We start from the raw sequence: 16,786 nt of genomic DNA, 5'->3' as shown, positions 1-16,786 counted from the left end.
CCCCCCCCCCCCCCCCCCCCCCGCGCCCCGCAACGCCTCTTTCCCTCCCTTTTTTTTTCTTCTCCCCGGTCTTCTCTTTGCGTCTTGCAGTATGTACCAATATGGACTTGCTTGTAGCACGCTGACCCTTCCTTCCCTACCTAGTCATCGCCTTCTCCGTCGACTGCGCCATGCTTGGTCTGGCCGTTATCTGCGCGACCATACTGCGTTTCATCCTGGTGCGGCTGAACAAGAAGCTGGATCGGGGCGAGCACGTCGAGGGGGCCGTCAACGCCGTCCCAGGCCAGGCTGCCGACAGAGGTTTCCGCTTCTTGACGTAAAAAAAAAAACGCTCCATACAACAAACATGTCTTGGAGGGGGTCCATTTGCTGGAGAATCTTTGCAACTTGTGCATACATACAGGCGTCAGCAGACACAGATAATGTGCTTTGTGCGCTCGCTGTGCTATATCGGCCTGGTGTTCTATACCCCTTGGTGCCCGCTTTTTCCATAGATTCAAGTATCAAGGTCGCCTGTACTCGACGTCATGCTCTGTGCTACCCATGTGCCCTTCTTTGTTCAGGTCTATACGATGCTTGCCTTGTCTTCAGCCGGTTTCGGTGATAAAGTGAGCATGTCTATCCTTCGTAGCCCGCAGGCTCGGGCTTGGCTGGGAAAGCAGGCTGCCCGAGATTGCTTGCGCAACCACCCTTCCAGCTCTCGGGGGTGAACCTGTCGACAATAGACTTGAAAGCCTCCTGTAGAGCGCCTGTGAGTAACCGATCCATTGTGGTACTGACACAGTGCGGTCGAATACATACCAGAGTGCAAAACGATGTGTCGCCCTCCAGGTGCTTACCTGCCGGCTTGCAGCCGGGCACCTGCATGATACGGTCATTGTACCTCACACGCACGTAGTAGTCATTCATCGATTCCTTCTGCTGCGCCGTCAGCTCCTCCATCTTCTTGCGCGCGATGCCCTCGGGCCGCGGCGCGTCGCTGTGCTGCACGTCCTGCGTGCTGCCAAACAGCGAGGCGAACCAGCCCTGGGGCTTTTCCGACAGCCTCCTGCTGTTGCCAAGCGCGGACGTGCCGCCCGGAGGGACGACGCCCCGAGTCTGCTTGCGGAACAGTTCGATGGCGATGTGGCTCGTGAACGGCGGCCAGTGCTCGTTCTCGAAAGCACCCAGGCTGGAGAGGACGGCTGCGAGGGTGGTGTCGTGACAGCCGGACAGGGCGAGCTTGATGCTTTTCTCGCCGCCCCTGCCTTTACCAAGGGCCCCGTCTTCGCCACCCACCTCGACCACGCCGTCCCAGCCGCTCTGCTCGACGTTGCCCGTCATGCGGCTCACGACGTCGCCCATCAGCCCGCCGATGCCAAGCGTGCGGTATTCTTCCGACTCCCAGTAGCCGGCGAACCACTCCTCGACCACGGCCTTGTCGATGATCTCGCGCAGCTTAGGGTCGTAGAACTCGCTGGGTAGACGCACCCGCTCGTCATGGGCAAGAGTACCATTGACCGTGTCCATGATGCCCGAAAGACGGGGGTGCGAATCGACAGCGATGCGCTTAGAGTTCTCGGGCATCCATTTTGATATCTTTTTGTTCAGATAGTCCATGTCTGCCGTGTCGTTCCAGCGGTCAGCAGCTCTCTGGGCGAAGGCGCGACTCAATTGAGCGAAGCGGCGACAATTGCCATCGTTGGGGTACAAAGTCTCGTCGGCTGGAGAACGAGTGATGATGGTGGGCGGGGGAAAGTCAGCAGTCCGCGCCGACAGGGGGTAGAAGCCCCAGAAAGCTTGCTGTACCGACTCCAGGGCTCTCGGGATGGGGGTTGCTCTCAAGTATACCATGTCGGCGTCCGAGATGAGTCGAGGCATGAAGCCGAGCTGGTCGACGTAAAGATGTCTGAGACGCTGGCCCAGGGCGAGGGTCGTTTCTCGACCCTTGTCCGTGAGCTCACCAGGCTGGCTCCAAGCAATCAGTCGGACTTCCCGTGACTTGGATCGAGAAGACCTACCAAATGGCATCGAACTCTCCTTTGGGGCCCGATGCTATCACGGGGCCGTCATCGACGCCGAATGTCTCCAACCTCCTGCGCCATCTGAGCTCATCCCACTGTGAAGAGTCTTTGGTGCTCATGATTACGCTCGTCAGCCGCCGCGCCGCATTGCAGTATGGCCAGTCTGTGCCTTGTCAGAACAGCATTGGTGGCAGGGATATTGGCAAGGGGGCGTACGCGGTGGCAGTCCAGCCTGTACGGCACAACGTTAGCATGTGCCGAGGGAGAACGAGAGGACGAATGTGCTCACATTGCGGAAACGCGGCGAGACAGGGCTTCGTTCGCCTGCATGGGGTTAAGCTAGGGAGTCCTTGCTGGATCAATTCCACAGTACGTCGAGTACTGACCATGGCGGAGGAGCTGTGTTTCCGACAGCGATCAGCGATCAGCGACCAGCGACCAGCGGTGGGAAGTGCAGTGCGATCTGCGGGGGCATACCACTTGGACGAGCTGGAGCTGGAGGTCTTTGGGATACAGCTGGGCAATCTCCTCCTGAGAGTAAGGCGGGCGAGTGGTGAGGGTCGTCATGTTTGCGGGGTGCGGAGCGTGCGTGGAGCGGCGAGTGAAGCTCTTAAGACTCGACGGGAGCTGCGTCACCAGGCACCCACGCACCACCACCGCCGCCGCCGACCGCTGCCGCCGCCATTGGATGGCCCGACCGGCGCCGTATCGGCCCCTCGTTGTGCCGGGGCCGGGCCGCCGACCGCCGGTAGCCGGCCCAAGTTTGCGCGAGCTTCCCCAGGCGGTGCAGAGCTCTGCTCACGCTTCAATTGACGGGCCGCCTCACTCGACTGCACCATGAGCGCCCCGTATGTCTGCCCAAGCTGCCGTCGCAATGCACTCCGCCATGCCGGCGCCCTGCGTGGGCTCTCCCGCACCTCCAAAGCGACTTTCATATCCCTCCGCTCCAACAATCCCCGCCCAGCCCCGGCCAAGGAAACCACCGATGCCTCGAGTGCGCAGAAATCGAGCCCCTCCGAGCCCCAATATGCAAGTCCGTCCCGCGCCGATGCGCTTTCGAGCCTTTTTGGCGTCATTGGGTCGTCCGATCGGTACTCACGCCCCCATACCGCCGGCGAAGCCCTCGATAAACCTCCCCAGCGCCCCCCTGCCCCTCAGCAGAAAGCGACCCAGACGACTCGAGCTGCCTCGGAGTTGCAGGCGATACTTGACGATCCGGATAAGACCACCAACGACGCTTGGGAATACTTTCAGCGTCACTACACCAGTCCAACCTGTCCAGCTTTGAAATCATTTTCTCTACTGGACCTTCGTCGCGTAGTCAGTGGCTCTCAGTTCTGGAAGCTGCAATCTCGCCTTTTGAATGACTGGTGCGCTGGTAGGTCGGACAAATCGCTGCCGAGTCCAGTCGAGCTCGTGCAAAGATATATTTATTTGGGCATAATGAAATCGGAATTCTGGCATCAGGCTCTTTGGACTTTGAACATGGACGCACTGAAAAAGTTCAGCGCGACTGGCCGACCGGGGACGTCGCTTGCCGAGACAATGGCCCAGGCCATGGAACTATGGGACCTGCTTCTCAAGACTTCGTCTTCGGAGCCCTCCGCAGAAGGACCGCATTCATCCACTGGAGTGGAAGTGGAACCCCCCACCCGTATGTGGTCATCTCTGCGACTGCCCTGGAACACTGTGCGCCAGATGACCAGGCCTCATCGTTTTTTCGGTACACGGCTCAACCAATTCCTTTCGGCAATCGAGACACACCAAAACAACCGCATAGCATACTCGGCATTAGTCACCTTTGATATTCTCACACGAGACGGCGTGGAATCAGTACTGGGCGAGAAGTTTTTGACGGATTCAATGCCCTTTCTTACCTTCCTCGCGCACATCATCCCTGGATCCGTGCGCATTCCTCTGCGGCCCAATGAGAATACATCCAATGACATGATCAAGCTCTTGGACCAATACAAGGTCTCTCCGGAGGATAGAACTGCATTGTTAGGCCGAGTCATGGATTCGAACACCAAATGCATGCAGATCGTCGGCACTCATGGTGCGGAGAACCGTTCTGGAAGCTCAGGTGGCCTTGGAGGAGAGGATCATGACGGAGGAGGTTCACTAATCATTGACGGGGAGGTCAGGCCTCCAAATGAAGGTCTCGCAAACTTTCATTACGGACGTATCAATCGCGCCTACTTCCAAAAGAGAAGGCTGATAATATACGACTGTTGGTTGGAAGCTCACCAGGCGCTTTCTCGAAAGAAACAAACAAAGGCCGCTGACCCGCCGGTGCCGGCCAAGCTTTATGAATTAACCCTCGAAGCCCTCATGGCCATGCAACTACCAGAGCAAGCCATCAAGGTCTGGAACAGGATGATCGAAGACGGTGTCAGGCCGACGGTCAAGACTTGGACCGCCATGATCGATGGCTGTGGAAAGGCGAAAGATACCCGAGGAATGGAGCAGATGTGGGCGAAGATGCTTGACTCTGGCGTTCAGCCGGATGTGTATGCTTGGGCCGTACGCGTGTCGGGGATGATGCGCGCAGCCAAGTTTCAGGAAGGCCTTGCGGTTCTCGACGAAATGGCAAAAACATGGGCCGAGGCGTACAAACGTGCACAGTCGGCAGCAAAGAAGAAGAAGAAAACGCAGGTGGACATGGCTAACCTCCCAGTAAAACCCACCACGATCGTCCTCAATGGAGCGGTTACAAACTTGGCGTCAACGGGCCACAACCGGCATATCCTTGGCCGTATCCTGACGTGGGCCAAAAGCCTCGAGATCCAGCCTGATATTTATACTTACAATGCTTTGATTTCCCTGTCTCTCTTTGCTGGCGACACAGAAGACGCTATGAATCTGCTTAAGCAAATGACGCAAGTCCAGATAAAGCCGGATGTTACGACATTCGGCATTATTCTCAATTCAATCTTCCGCAGCGGCTCCACAGCCAAACTTTCGCGGGAAGAGCAGAGCGAGAAGGCCATGGCCACTCTTCGGAATCTCGAGGCCACCGGGGTCGAGCCTACGGCCCATATCTATGGGACGTTGATCGACAACTTACTCAAGAGGCACGACAACGAAGCAGCCGCCAGGACAGTCCTTGACCACATGGTCGCAAAGGGACTTGAAGTTCCACCGCAGGTTTTCACAGTCCTCATGACTCACTACTTCGATCGCCATGACTTCGCGGCCGTCGATGCGCTGTGGGCTCATATAAAGGCGTCCAAGGTGGTTCTTGACACAATTTTCTTTGACCGCATGGTCGAGCAGTACGCCAGCATCAACAAGACAGAGAAAATGATGGAATTCTTCAGACGCATGTCCGCCATTGGCCTCTCGCCTGGCTGGCCTGCGCTTCAGCAAGTGGTTGTAAAGCTCGCTGACATTGGAGACTGGGATCGGTTCGAAGAAATCGTAAATGATGTCGAGCAGGGAGTTGGCATTGCGACCAATGGCATGAGAGATTCGCCCAATAACGTCGTCCAACGGTTCTGGAGGGCTGTTGCGTGGAAGCGGTCGCTGAAGCCCAAGCCGGAGCAATGGCCGGAGGAGGACTTAACGCACACGGTTGACGAGGGCCACGTCTCGCGCAATTGAGCAACAGCCAATAGAAAAAATGAAACAGACTTGAGCTGCAACCCGGGAGTGTTCACCTCTACACGCACCAGTCACGTCGACGCTTCTGCGCCACTCGTTCTGCTGGCTGACGTCACACGTCACACGTCCCAGTGTCGCCCAGGGTCCAAACTAACCTGTTTTCCGGGGCGGAGACTTGTGGCTGTGAGTGGACAAACATATATTATCTCTTCCCTGACTTGATCGTGACCACTATCTGCACATAACAATTTCTCCGACCAACTACAAGACCCTTTTCCATCCTCCAAACTCCCAACCACCACCACCACCACCAAGCCTCCACCACCAAGCCTCCACCACCAATCCTCCCACCACCACCACCACCTCGCCACCAAACCCAACAACAACCAAACAAACCAAAACAGGAAAAGAAAAAAGGGGGAAAAAAAAACGCAACCATGCCCGTCGGCAGCAGCAACGAATCCGGCATCTCGTCGGGCGTCAAGTTCGTGACGAGCACCGTCGGCAACACGGTCGGCGGCCTGGCCAACACGGTGGGCGGCGTCGTCGGCGCGGCCGGCCGCGGGCTCGGCGAGACGCTCGAGGGCGCCACGGGCAGCGCGGGCAGGCCCGTGGCGCGCGGCGTGGCGGACGCGGCGACGGGCGTCGAGGACGGCAGCGCGCGCATCGCGAGGGGGGTCAAGGATGCGGGGCAGGGGAAGTGAGAGGGGGGGGAGGAAATGGGGGAGGAGGGATGGGAGGAGGGGTGGGAGGGTGGAAGGAAGGAGGGAGGTGCATGTGTCGCTTTTTTGGATGTTCTTCTTCTTTGAATTTTTGAGCGCTGGGTGGGTGGTCATGATACCAATTTGTCTGTGGATCGGTCGTTCAGCTGGCCGATCAAGTTTGGTTGTTCGAACAACCCTCGTGATCTGTGTCTGCAATGTACGTATCAGTATGCACTGTAACGTAGCTCGGCCAAGTCGGATCGAGTGAGGCGAGATAGCATTTGTGTTCCTCTCTCTCGCATACAAAACAATACTGTTAGCACAATCCCTTTGACCCACTCAGGATTACCTTTAGCCAAAGAGAGGGAAAGGCCCTGACTCCCTATCTTATAATTGTAGCAATTGGACGGGGAATTGCTAGGCCGTGATGCAGTGGAATAAAATTTGAGATTTATAAACATGTAGCTGCTCACACTCATTTGCATTCTACTGGTTCGATTAACAGATATGCGACGGTTTGTGCAGTAAATATTCTACAGCGATGTTCACAGTGTCTTTCTGAACATCAGGTATTATATATTGTATGTATATTATTGCATGAGTAACAGCCGTCTTATCATCTCTATGATGCTCATGAGGCAAGAAAAAAAAAGGAGAGAAAAAAGAGAAAGAAAAGTCGACTCAAAACAAGAACAACCCGAGTGTGCTAACCATCGAAACAGAATATAAAAGGATATATCAAAAAGCACACTGCCTCCTAAGAAGTAACAAGAATGCAGAACGAACCCCTCACTCAGAACCAACCAAACTAATACGAACGTTGCTTCATCAAGCCCACACAAGCTTCTTCAACGAATAACCGATCTGCTCGAGATATCCCGTACTCTTCTTCGCCTCCGCCAGCGAAACGACATCGCGGTCTTCGATCTGCAGGTCTTCGCCGTCTCTGGTGGCGTCTTTGCCCTTCCCTCCGGCATCCCTGCCTCTACCACCTCCAGTCTCTTGGACGGTTTTTAACCGCTGTACCTTCGCGCGCTTAATCTCCTCGCAGATCATACCCACGAGCTCGCGCTCGCTGGGTGGTTCGGCGTCTGCGTCGTTGCTGCCGCTGGTCGTGGCGAAGCTCGACTTGGGTGGCAGCGCCTTGAACGCCAAGTAACGGTTCTCGACGCCAGGTGGAGGGGGCGGGGCCGTGTTCAACATCGTGGATGTCTTCTTTTTCAGCAGTGCCAGCGGGGTCGGCTCGTTTACTTTTGCCGCCGGGGCGTCGACGTCCTTCACAGATGGCTTGTCGCCTTCGGGTGCCATTTGCATCTTTCCGCTTTCACTCTGCTCCTCGGCCTGATCTCCAAGCTCTCCGTCTGCCTTCTTCCTCTCCGCCTCTTGCTTTGCCTCGGCCTCGGTCTGCGCCCCGGACTCGCTCTTCTCGGTCGCCAGACTCCTCGTGTTCACGCGCATCAAGTTCGCACCTGTATGCACATACTGCACGACGAAGCCCACGTTCTTTGACTCGTCCATGTGGCGTGGTGCCAAAGTGCTCGTGATGTATGTGCCCTTGGCCAGCCCCTTCACGTCCTCCAACTCTATCCGCTCAAACTCACGCACCTTCTCCGTGCCCCAGTCAAAGCGGCAGAAGTACAGAGCTCGTTCGGTGAGAAGGAGCACGCATTCTTCGAATGGGAGGGAACGAAGGGAGCTGGACTTGGCAGGACACGACAAGGTCCAGCCGTGAAGCAGGTCCTCCTGCGGGTCTTCGATGACCAGCTCGGCGCAACGGGAAATCGCTAGCTGCCGAACCTTACGCAGGTCGATGGCGTAATCCTGGGCTTTCATGTCGTCCTCGAAGTCGAAAAAGATGTCCTCAGTGGCGCGGCCGAGGAGGTAGTCGATGACGGCCTGGGCGAAGTAGTCATTGACGATGTTGTTGTAGTAGCGCGAAAGGGTGAGACCAAAGTCAGTCAGGGCTCCAGTAATGTTGCGCTTCCTGGTGCGGGTGAAGTCGCCCTTCAGCGCTGCCGTTCCGGCGTACTGCTTCGAAATGGCGTCGCCATTGTCTGCCCAAAGGGTGTTGAACCAGGAAGTCCGAGGATCGGTCTGGAGGTCGATGCTCACACTCTGGTCGGCGAGCTGCTTCTCGAGAGCCTCACGAGCACAAGCCGATTGCACCACGTTTGTGCGATCCAGGCAGTCCATGCAATTGGTGCGGAGAATACCACTCTGCATTTGGACTATTTGTCCACGATCCTCGACAGTCCATCCGTAGGTTTTCATGTTCTTTCCCAGAGAGTTCATGAGCAAAGCAACGTTCTCGAACTTCATTCCTCGGCATACGTTGTGGAAGTCAAACCACTCGAAGCCAAGAAGCATGCCTCGACCATCAATGCCACCCCTTTCATTGAGGGCCTTTGCATACTCCTCATACGCTGCTCCTATCTTTTGCTCCGTTCCGTGCTTGTCAACCAGCGAGGCAACCTGAACACCGCCGTACCTAGCAGCAAGCTGAGAGAAATGGAGTTTGAAGGCCGTCGCGTTTGTCTCCGGTGAGCCCCAGAACTGGGCGATGGGCTTCAGGCTATAGGGCGACTGTGAAAAGAAGAGGGGTATGGAGCCTCTGAACTGCACAAAGGAATATATCTTGCCATCTGCCGAGTCCCACGATTGCGGTGACAGAATCTGCTCCGTTTCGACACTGTTGGCCACATGACCGTCCTCGTCAATACCGCGACGGAGATATCGCAAGCCTGCGCGCTGGATGGATCTCCGAGAGATCAGTGTCAGCACGTAGTCCTTCTTAGTGGAACTGTGAACAGAGACCGGCGTCACTTGAGGCTGGGACAGGCCTGATTTTGTGTTAGATCTTGAGGGAGGCCGAGGGGATGTGGATCTCTTCGCAGCGGCGTTCTCCTGAGCAGCAACAACTTCTTCAGGCTCCGATGCCGCGCCTACTACGGTGGACCCGGACGATTCCGAAGCCACATCAACGGAGAACACTCTCTGTCCCACAAATCCTTGAATTACTGGTAGTACGAAGCTGTTCTGCCCGGCTTCAATGAAAGGTTCGACAATGTGTCTGTTCCAGAAGAACTGCTCTCTGTTAGCAAAATTTTTGCTGTCGTGATACGAGCATTAAACGTACCAAGGGATCATAGAGCTTGAATAAAGGGAGCGAAGAATGGGCTTCCGCCTGCTTTCCCCAACTCCTCGAGAGATCCAGGTCGTAAGAAAAGAAGAAGCTTCTGCTGCTGAAGTAAATCTTGGTCGTCTTGAGGATCTTGGGCAACAGAGTCCCGGGGGTGTTGTCCGCGGGCTGAGGCAGGTTCCCGGACAGATTCTGGGCAGGCTTCACCGCGGCTTCAGATCCAGGAACCGGCGGTGAGAGGGGGGCAGCAGTTTCGGCTGCAGCGGCGGGATCGTCCTGGGGAGCGGGTGCTGGAGATGTGGATTCGGGTTTCTTGGACAAATCTTCGTCGCTGCTCATGCCTTGCATGCGCCGACCCTCGGCACTCCAACCCTTCTTCGAGAACCATCTCTGGGCAAATCTCCCGTATACCCCTTTCCGTCCGATAACGTCCTGGGCGACGCTTGTTCTCCGGCCGGTGGTGGCAGTAGTCGCATCCTTCTCGGCTTCGGGCGGTGGCGTGTCCGGCAGCGACTCGTCAATGGTGAGGTGATCCGACGAGGTGTCTGTGTCTGAGTCCGTGTCCGACTCGGAACTGGAATCATGGCCGCTGGCATCCGAGCCCCTCGAACGCTTTAGACTTTCGCGCGCCTGCACAATCGCATTGTTCGCGTCGGCCTGCGAAGCAAGAGGGATGAGGACGACATCGGTGATGGCGTATATCGGCTTTCCGCGGACCTGAGCGACGAGCTCGCGCCGAGAAATTGCGACCAAGAAGGAGGCTTTCGCGACTTGCAGAAGACCTGGCGCAAATTGGGGACTCGATCAGCAGCGGGCCTTCTGCATGGGCGGGGATGCGGGATCTCACCAACGATTCCGTGGGCTTCCAGGGCCTGCGGGGTAGTGTCCTCTTCGCGGCGGTCCTTCAGCAGTGGTTGGATGTGGCCCTTGTAGTCGATCTTGATGGCCTGCTGGGTGGCCGGGGGATGGTTGCGCGGCGGGGCGGGCTGCAGGATGAGGCCATCGACGGCGGCAAAAATGAGCAGCTTGCGAACGAGGCCGGGCATGTTGTCCTGCGCGCTGCGTTGTTGAATTCAGCGGCCGAGCATGTTGAGAGGGTGGTATTGGCGGGTTGTTTACTGTGCGGCATCGGAAGAGGCCTTGGGCATCATGACGTCGTCAGCTGCGTGCTAAGCAACGCGCTGCAGGCCGCTAGCGATCTGGCAATCAAATCTCCGGCCTGACCTCTGCATCCGCTGTCAAGTGACCAGCAGACCGCAGACCGTATATTCGCGTGCTCGAATGTCTTGACTGAAGCCCAGCACCCATCTTCGCCGCATTTACATGTTCCGCCCCTGTCACGCCATGTGTCAGAGATGGAGAGCGCGTCGCACGAAGAGGCTCCCGTGGGCGTGTGCTTGCGCCTGCGGTTCGCGTGAGCTCCCAGCGCTGCGGTACTTTAATTTGTGCAGGGCAGATTCATCACACCGTTCGCGCACAGGAACGCGTCTCGCGTAGCAGCAAAATCACCAGCACTGTTCAGGCTCAGCGGAATCATGATGCATCACGAATCATTTCTGCCTCAGTTGTGGAACTCGCCCTTGCACTGCTCCTCCTCATACTCGTAATCTGGCTGGAACTCCCAGTACAGCGACTCCCTGTCCGCGCCCATCTTGAACGTGTATGCCGCCGCATCGTCAGGCACGAGGACCTTGGGAACACCGTTTGCTTCCGCCGCCTCGACCATGAGCTGAACCTCGCAGCTCCTCTCCATCAAGGTATACAAGTAAGCCGCCTCATCGACCGTATGGCCCACGGTCAAAAGTCCATGGTTCCTCAGAATCATGCCCTTACCGTTGGGACCCAGGGCGCCCGCCAGCCGTTTGCCTTCCTCTTCGGAGAAGACGATGCCACCGCAGTCCTTGTAGACGGCCTGGGCGTCGCCGTAGAAGTAGCACACGTCCTGGTTGAGCATGTCGAGCGGGCGGGCGAAGGTGCTCCATGCCTTACCGTACTTGGAGTGCGTGTGGCAGGCCGCGTTGGCGTCTGGCCGCGCCTTGTGCACCGCGCTGTGGATCAGGAAGCCTGCCGCGTTGGCCGGCCGCGACATGTTTCCACCGATGGCCTTGCCGTCGTAGTCGACCAGAATCATGTCCGACGCCTTGAGCAGTCCGAAGTGCCTGCCCAGCGGGTTGGTCCAGAAGGTGTGGGGATTCTTTTGCTGGAGTTAGCCATTCCCTCAACTGAGCTTGAGAACGGGGCTCCATTCACCTCGGGATCTCGCACGGAAATGTGACCAGACATTCCCTCGGTGAAGCCCTTGCGGGCAAAGACGCGGAAAGCGCATGCCATGTGTGAGAGGATGAAGTGGCGTTGCTTGTCAATTTCCGAGTAGAGGGGAATGCCGGGCAGAGAGACACCCTGCGAGATGGCTTGCAGAGGCGTCATCTCCTCCTTGCCATGGGGCTTGAAGGGCACGACGGCCTCCTTCGTCTCCTCAATTGCCGATGGCGCCATGGTTTGGGCTACAACGGATGATGAAACTAATTGCTCGTGGAAAAAATATGAGAAGTTGCTCGAGTGCCGTTAGCAGGTGGAGACGGATGCTCGGGGCTTAAAGGTGGTCCAGTCAGGACGGGGTGGCGAAGATGCACGCCCTACGTTGGCAGATGTGGCAGCTTATCAAGCTGGCCACGTTATTGGCAGAGAAGGCAGCTGTTGGCGGGCCAGTCGCAGATAGGCCGGCGGTGAGTACTGGCTATCGGATTTCAGCGCCGTGGCTGGGCAGAACCTCAGAAGAGACCGGAAGCCTGCGACAAATCCGCCGTCTCCCACATGTGGGGCACTTTGCGCGAACGAATGAAGAGGCGCAAGGTGGGGGCGTCCAGATCCAATCGCTTTGGCCTTCCCAAAACAAACCACCAGAGCATTCCCTTCAAAGCCATTCTACGCCGTCGACCAGACGCAGCTACTGTCAGGATCGAGTAAGCTTAAATAGTGGGAGCCTGTAGAAATTCTAAAGTGTTGAAAACAGTCCGTCTCCTGCCGGTTCGTCAGTACAGTTCTAAGCAAGGCAATACACTCCAAGACTTGCCTCTTCGAGTCCTCGCCCAATCCCTTCACCACTTCAGCCCTAGAAGTGTGCTTTCTTCCCTGACTGCGGTCGCTTTCCGATGTCATTTTGTGCTTTGAAAATTCGATTCTGCTGGCTTCCCTTGTCGTGTGAGGAGATATGACGAGACAATCACTTCACTGCCATCCGCCCTTCAACCTTGAAGTCCATTGTATGAAGGCTTACGCAGATGTTGTTCACCTAGCCAACAGCGCGCTGCCGTTCTGGAAATTCCAAAATATGAATCGGATAGTACAGGGAGTCATACCCACTGTTTCAAGCACCGTAACGTCAAACCATATATACCAGTAATGGTTTCGCAAATCCCATTAAATCATTCCTTACCACCGACCCGTCGTTCAAAATCATCGATCAGCCTTGACCCATCCACGACCTCTACACCCTTGCCCAGCCCGACCATGGTAGTAGTCTCCCACCACTTCTTCTCGTTGATTCTCCCGCCGCCCTCACCTTCGTCCTCGGTATCCACAAGCCCGAGGCCAACACCGCCGGCACCAACAACAATCATGACTTGGCCAACCCAGTTTCTGATTTGCTCGACATATTCTCCCTGAGTTCCAGCAAGATCCTCGGTCACGTAGACTAGGTCAGGCGCCAGATGACGGAGCATGTGCACGTGGCCACTGGGCGTCGTGAATGGCATGACCATCGTCCGGTCTTTGACCAAGCGGAGCGCACGCGCATGGATGCTGCTGTAAAGCGTATTTTCAGAGGCTGAGGCTGACATGGATGGGGTGTTCCCAGACTTCGGCGTGTTGTGGCCACTGCCGTATGGCTGCGGCTCAAGAGACGACATCTCGTCTCCAGGAGTTTGAGCAGGAGTAGGGATGGCGGCGTACGAGGAACCGAGGGAGCCTGACTGGTTGCTGTCCCTGGATCGGGGCTTCAACGACGGCGCATAGATGAGAACAAAAAGGTTGGTAGTCGCAAAGTTCGTTGGCGACAAATGCGACAGAATAGACTATAGAAGTTAGAGGGACATTTCCAGACTAGACCTATATAAACTCACCGGAATCTCTTGGTACGACGCATGATCATCATCTCCTACGGCAGAGTCCGCAGAAACAACAACCACTACTGTCTTCTTCCTTGCGCCTGGCCGTGGAGGTTGAGCAGGAGGTTGAAGCGTCGCGTTGAACGCATCCGTATGCGCGCCAACAGCCCTAGCACTCTCTGACGACTGCGCCTCGACATGTCGGCGTGTAGCCTCCTCAGACCATCTGGAGTGGTCGCCGTAATCCTCGCGGTCCTCCTCGCGGATAGAGCTGAGGGCAGCGCCAAATGCGGTGCCAGCCGCAGTTACACCTTGCGCTAGCCTTCTGCTCGCATTATCGAACATTTGCTGCGGACTGGGCGTGCGACGAATAGCTCCAGACATGCGCGCCACAAAACTTTCATCCTGTTCTCTGGTCACGCCAACTGATTCCGAGTATGTATCGTCCGCGTAGCCTGGAGGCGGCGGACGGTATGTACGCTCCTCCTCGCCATAGCTAAGGTCTGCGTCGTCATCGTCGTCCCCGTCTTTGCGCTCGCTCCAAATCCATGCTGCAACGCCTGCGGTGGCGATGGTAACAGTGATGACAAGAGGGACCCAGTATCCGAACGTGGATCGGCGCGAGCTCTGCTGCCGGCGGTCGTAGCGGTCGTAGGAGAATGACATGATCGCTCCTCACATTATTCTGCGCGCGCGATCGTGGAAATGCAACAGGCTTTGCGACGCGTTTCTCGGAATTTAGAAAGCTTCGCGGGTTCCGGAGGTGGCTGGGCGGGCAGTCGGGCGGGCAGTCGGGCGGGGAGCTGTGAGATGGCACCTGCTTGTTGTTTGTGGAGGCTGGTTAGCACCTCGCCGAGGCCCGGGGAAGGAAAGGCTAATTAAACGTGGCCGCCTGTCCCGCCCATATAGGCCCAAAAGCGGCAAGGCAACCGGCAAGGGTCGTGTGTGGCCGTGCACAGTTTAGGTAGATCATGGCAGCGTGGCAGCGTGGCAGCGTGGCAGCGTGGTCGAAATTCACCACGGCGCGCTAGCGCCGCTTTTAAGTCGCGGCCGCTGGGAGCCGATGCGTCACAGCCCGTCCCGCGGCGCATTTTTTGAGCTTCACGACAACACCTCGCCCGCCAACCCAGCAATCTCCCCGTCTTGCCCGCGGTCAGCGCTTTTTTTTCCAGCTGGAGCAGTTCTAGAGGTGCAGACATCTACCTCGGCGCCTCTACATCTATCCAAGCAGACACCACACCAACGAACGATTTCACAGCCGCGGGGCAGTGACTCTACACCATGCCTCACGCCAACATGCCTGCACCGGGCTTCCAGGCGCTGATCCTTTGCGGACCTGGCGTCTCTCTGGACACCTTCACCTCCAGCCCGAAGGACTTCCCTAAAGCCCTGGTCCCCATCGCCAATCGCCCCATGGTCTGGTATCCGCTGGAGTGGTGTTATCGCATGGGAATTACGAGTATGTGATTGTGTGTTGGTGGGGGCTGGTCTGAGAGTATCTGACAACAACGCTCCGCAGATATCACTCTGGTCACTCCTCCGGAATCCGCCGAAGCTCTTGAAGCCGCCTTATCCCAGAATCCGCATTTGACCTCTTTGCCTTCCCCGAAGCCCGATATCCTTGCCCCGGAGGACCTGACGCAGACCACCGGAACCGGAGAGCTGTTCAGGATAAAAGAGGTCCAGGATATCATCGAGGGAGACTTCATTGTCTTGCCGTGTGACTTGGTGTGCGAGCTGGACGGCGCAAGCTTGTTGGAGTCCTGGATGATTGAGCAGGGGGGCCTTGGCGGGGCTACCGGTGGTAAGGGAACCAACAACTTCATTCCGATGAGCACCGGAGGTGAAAAGAGCGGAAGGAGGGGCGGCATGGGCGTGTGGTACCAGACCAAAGGGGAGCACGCTGTGAAGGGCGAAGAGACCGATTTCATTGCGACAACCCCGTTACCCAAGTCCGTTGTGCCGCCGCATTCTGGATCGCTACGCCCGAGCCTAGCCAACCTGGTCTACTCAATTCCCACAGACGTGTTGAACGATATTACCGAGACCAAAAACTTCCCCATCAGACACACACTGCTCAAGAAGCATGGAAGAGTCAGGATGTTGACAACAACTCGCGACTCCCACGTCTACTTTTTCCCGTATTGGGTGCTGGAAATGATCAAGAAGAACGAGAAGTTCGATTCGCTTAGCGATGCTCTGGGGTGGTGGGCAAAGGCTGGGTGGCAGTCCGGGCTGGGGGAAAAGCTCGGTCTAGGCGAGATCCTGCGCCCCTCGGAGAGCGAGGATGGGGATGATATCATGGCCGCCACTAGCATTCTCCAGGATGATATCGATATTGCAAGCCTCAGCAGCACATTCCAACACAAGATCAACTCCGGAGAGCCACAGCCAATTTTTGCCTCAAGAGTAGTAGATCCGGATAGCCCATCCCTTCAAGTTACCCCGCCCGATGTTGAATCCCACCTCGAAGTTCCTCCTATCATTGCCTACGTCCAGCCGACCGAGGTCTCTGCGCCTTTCATCCGCCGGGTCGATACGGCCGCCCTTCTTCTGAACGTTTCGCTACGCCTGGCCAAGCTGCCATCGATCGAGGAAGCCGGCAAAGGCGCTGCCTCCCCCTTCGCTCACCCGGCTAAGATTGCGCACCCCGACTCTGTGCCTAAAAGATGCCGCGTCGAGGCCGAGAACAGTCTCATTGCTGAGAACGTTATCATCGAAGAGAAGTGCAACATCAAGGAGTCGGTCATTGGCGCGAACTGCAAAATCGGCACCGGCGCGCGCCTGCAGCGGTGCTTGCTGATGGATGGCGCCGAGGTCGGCGAGAATTGCCAGCTTACTGGCTGCATATTGGGCAGGAGGTGTAAGATCGAAGGTGGCCCGGCGAAGTCGGAAGAGAAGACCATTCTGAAGGACTGTGAGGTGCAAGAGAGCCACGTTGTCGAGTGGGGCAGTAAGTTCCCTGAGATTTCCAAGTTCGACCCCGAAACTTTACTGACAGCCTTGCAGAGGAATGGAAGGATGAAAAGTTCAAGCGTTTTGGTGGGGACCTGGATGAAGATGAAGGTGATGATGCATTTGGAGGAGATGACGGCACGGATGATATGATGGCGTAATGCTACTGGAGGCTTGTCTCAGCTAGAGCATGATTAGAGAAATTATATCAAAAAGTCAAGCGGAATATATAGCAAGGGAAAGTTCAGTCGCATCGAGCACGGTTTAGGACATTCG

The 16,786-nt window shown here is 56.7% G+C and overlaps 8 protein-coding genes across 8 annotated transcripts in view; 4 read left to right on the top strand and 4 right to left on the bottom strand.

Moving 5' to 3' along the window:
• The window catches only part of BKCO1_5500039 (pantothenate transporter liz1), a gene marked incomplete at both ends in the record, with an annotated part of 1,851 nt that extends 1,531 nt beyond the window's left edge, over window positions 1–320 (top strand). Inside the window, one exon of the mRNA XM_020277330.1 lies at window positions 145–320. Coding sequence (XP_020127113.1) covers window positions 145–320 — 176 coding nt within the window. The remainder of the gene's footprint in view (window positions 1–144) is intronic.
• Window positions 321–618: 298 nt separating this feature from the next.
• Window positions 619–2,570, bottom strand: BKCO1_5500038 (acid phosphatase; the record flags this gene model as incomplete). The annotated part of the gene is made up of 7 exons (XM_020277329.1): window positions 619–738; window positions 802–1,951; window positions 2,001–2,166; window positions 2,220–2,235; window positions 2,293–2,327; window positions 2,390–2,402; window positions 2,481–2,570. 7 exons carry the CDS (start codon window positions 2,568–2,570, stop codon window positions 619–621), a joined length of 1,590 nt encoding a protein of 529 aa, XP_020127112.1.
• A 270-nt stretch (window positions 2,571–2,840) lies between these two features.
• On the top strand, window positions 2,841–5,606 carry BKCO1_5500037 (pentatricopeptide repeat protein; the record flags this gene model as incomplete). Its single annotated transcript, XM_020277328.1, has 1 exon — window positions 2,841–5,606. The coding sequence occupies one exon, from the start codon at window positions 2,841–2,843 to the stop codon at window positions 5,604–5,606; it is 2,766 nt and encodes a 921-aa protein (XP_020127121.1).
• Window positions 5,607–6,043: 437 nt separating this feature from the next.
• On the top strand, window positions 6,044–6,310 carry BKCO1_5500036 (uncharacterized protein; the record flags this gene model as incomplete). Its single annotated transcript, XM_020277327.1, has 1 exon — window positions 6,044–6,310. The coding sequence occupies one exon, from the start codon at window positions 6,044–6,046 to the stop codon at window positions 6,308–6,310; it is 267 nt and encodes an 88-aa protein (XP_020127120.1).
• An 828-nt stretch (window positions 6,311–7,138) lies between these two features.
• Window positions 7,139–10,495, bottom strand: BKCO1_5500035 (uncharacterized protein; the record flags this gene model as incomplete). Its single annotated transcript, XM_020277326.1, has 3 exons — window positions 7,139–9,394; window positions 9,447–10,231; window positions 10,297–10,495. The coding sequence occupies 3 exons, from the start codon at window positions 10,493–10,495 to the stop codon at window positions 7,139–7,141; spliced, it is 3,240 nt and encodes a 1,079-aa protein (XP_020127119.1).
• A 515-nt stretch (window positions 10,496–11,010) lies between these two features.
• Window positions 11,011–11,945, bottom strand: BKCO1_5500034 (arad-like aldolase epimerase; the record flags this gene model as incomplete). The annotated part of the gene is made up of 2 exons (XM_020277325.1): window positions 11,011–11,643; window positions 11,700–11,945. 2 exons carry the CDS (start codon window positions 11,943–11,945, stop codon window positions 11,011–11,013), a joined length of 879 nt encoding a protein of 292 aa, XP_020127118.1.
• A 929-nt stretch (window positions 11,946–12,874) lies between these two features.
• Window positions 12,875–14,221, bottom strand: BKCO1_5500033 (peroxin pex22-like protein; the record flags this gene model as incomplete). The annotated part of the gene is made up of 2 exons (XM_020277324.1): window positions 12,875–13,522; window positions 13,571–14,221. The coding sequence occupies 2 exons, from the start codon at window positions 14,219–14,221 to the stop codon at window positions 12,875–12,877; spliced, it is 1,299 nt and encodes a 432-aa protein (XP_020127117.1).
• A 615-nt stretch (window positions 14,222–14,836) lies between these two features.
• Window positions 14,837–16,671, top strand: BKCO1_5500032 (translation initiation factor eif-2b subunit gamma; the record flags this gene model as incomplete). Its single annotated transcript, XM_020277323.1, has 3 exons — window positions 14,837–15,014; window positions 15,075–16,508; window positions 16,565–16,671. The coding sequence occupies 3 exons, from the start codon at window positions 14,837–14,839 to the stop codon at window positions 16,669–16,671; spliced, it is 1,719 nt and encodes a 572-aa protein (XP_020127116.1).
• Between the last annotated feature and the right edge of the window lie 115 nt (window positions 16,672–16,786).

The sequence above is a fragment of the Diplodia corticola genome (genome assembly GCF_001883845.1).
Source record: "Diplodia corticola strain CBS 112549 chromosome Unknown scaffold55, whole genome shotgun sequence".
NCBI classification, from domain to species: domain Eukaryota; kingdom Fungi; phylum Ascomycota; class Dothideomycetes; order Botryosphaeriales; family Botryosphaeriaceae; genus Diplodia; species Diplodia corticola.
Note: the sequence above shows the minus strand (reverse complement) of the source record. Positions and strands in the feature narration are given on the sequence as shown.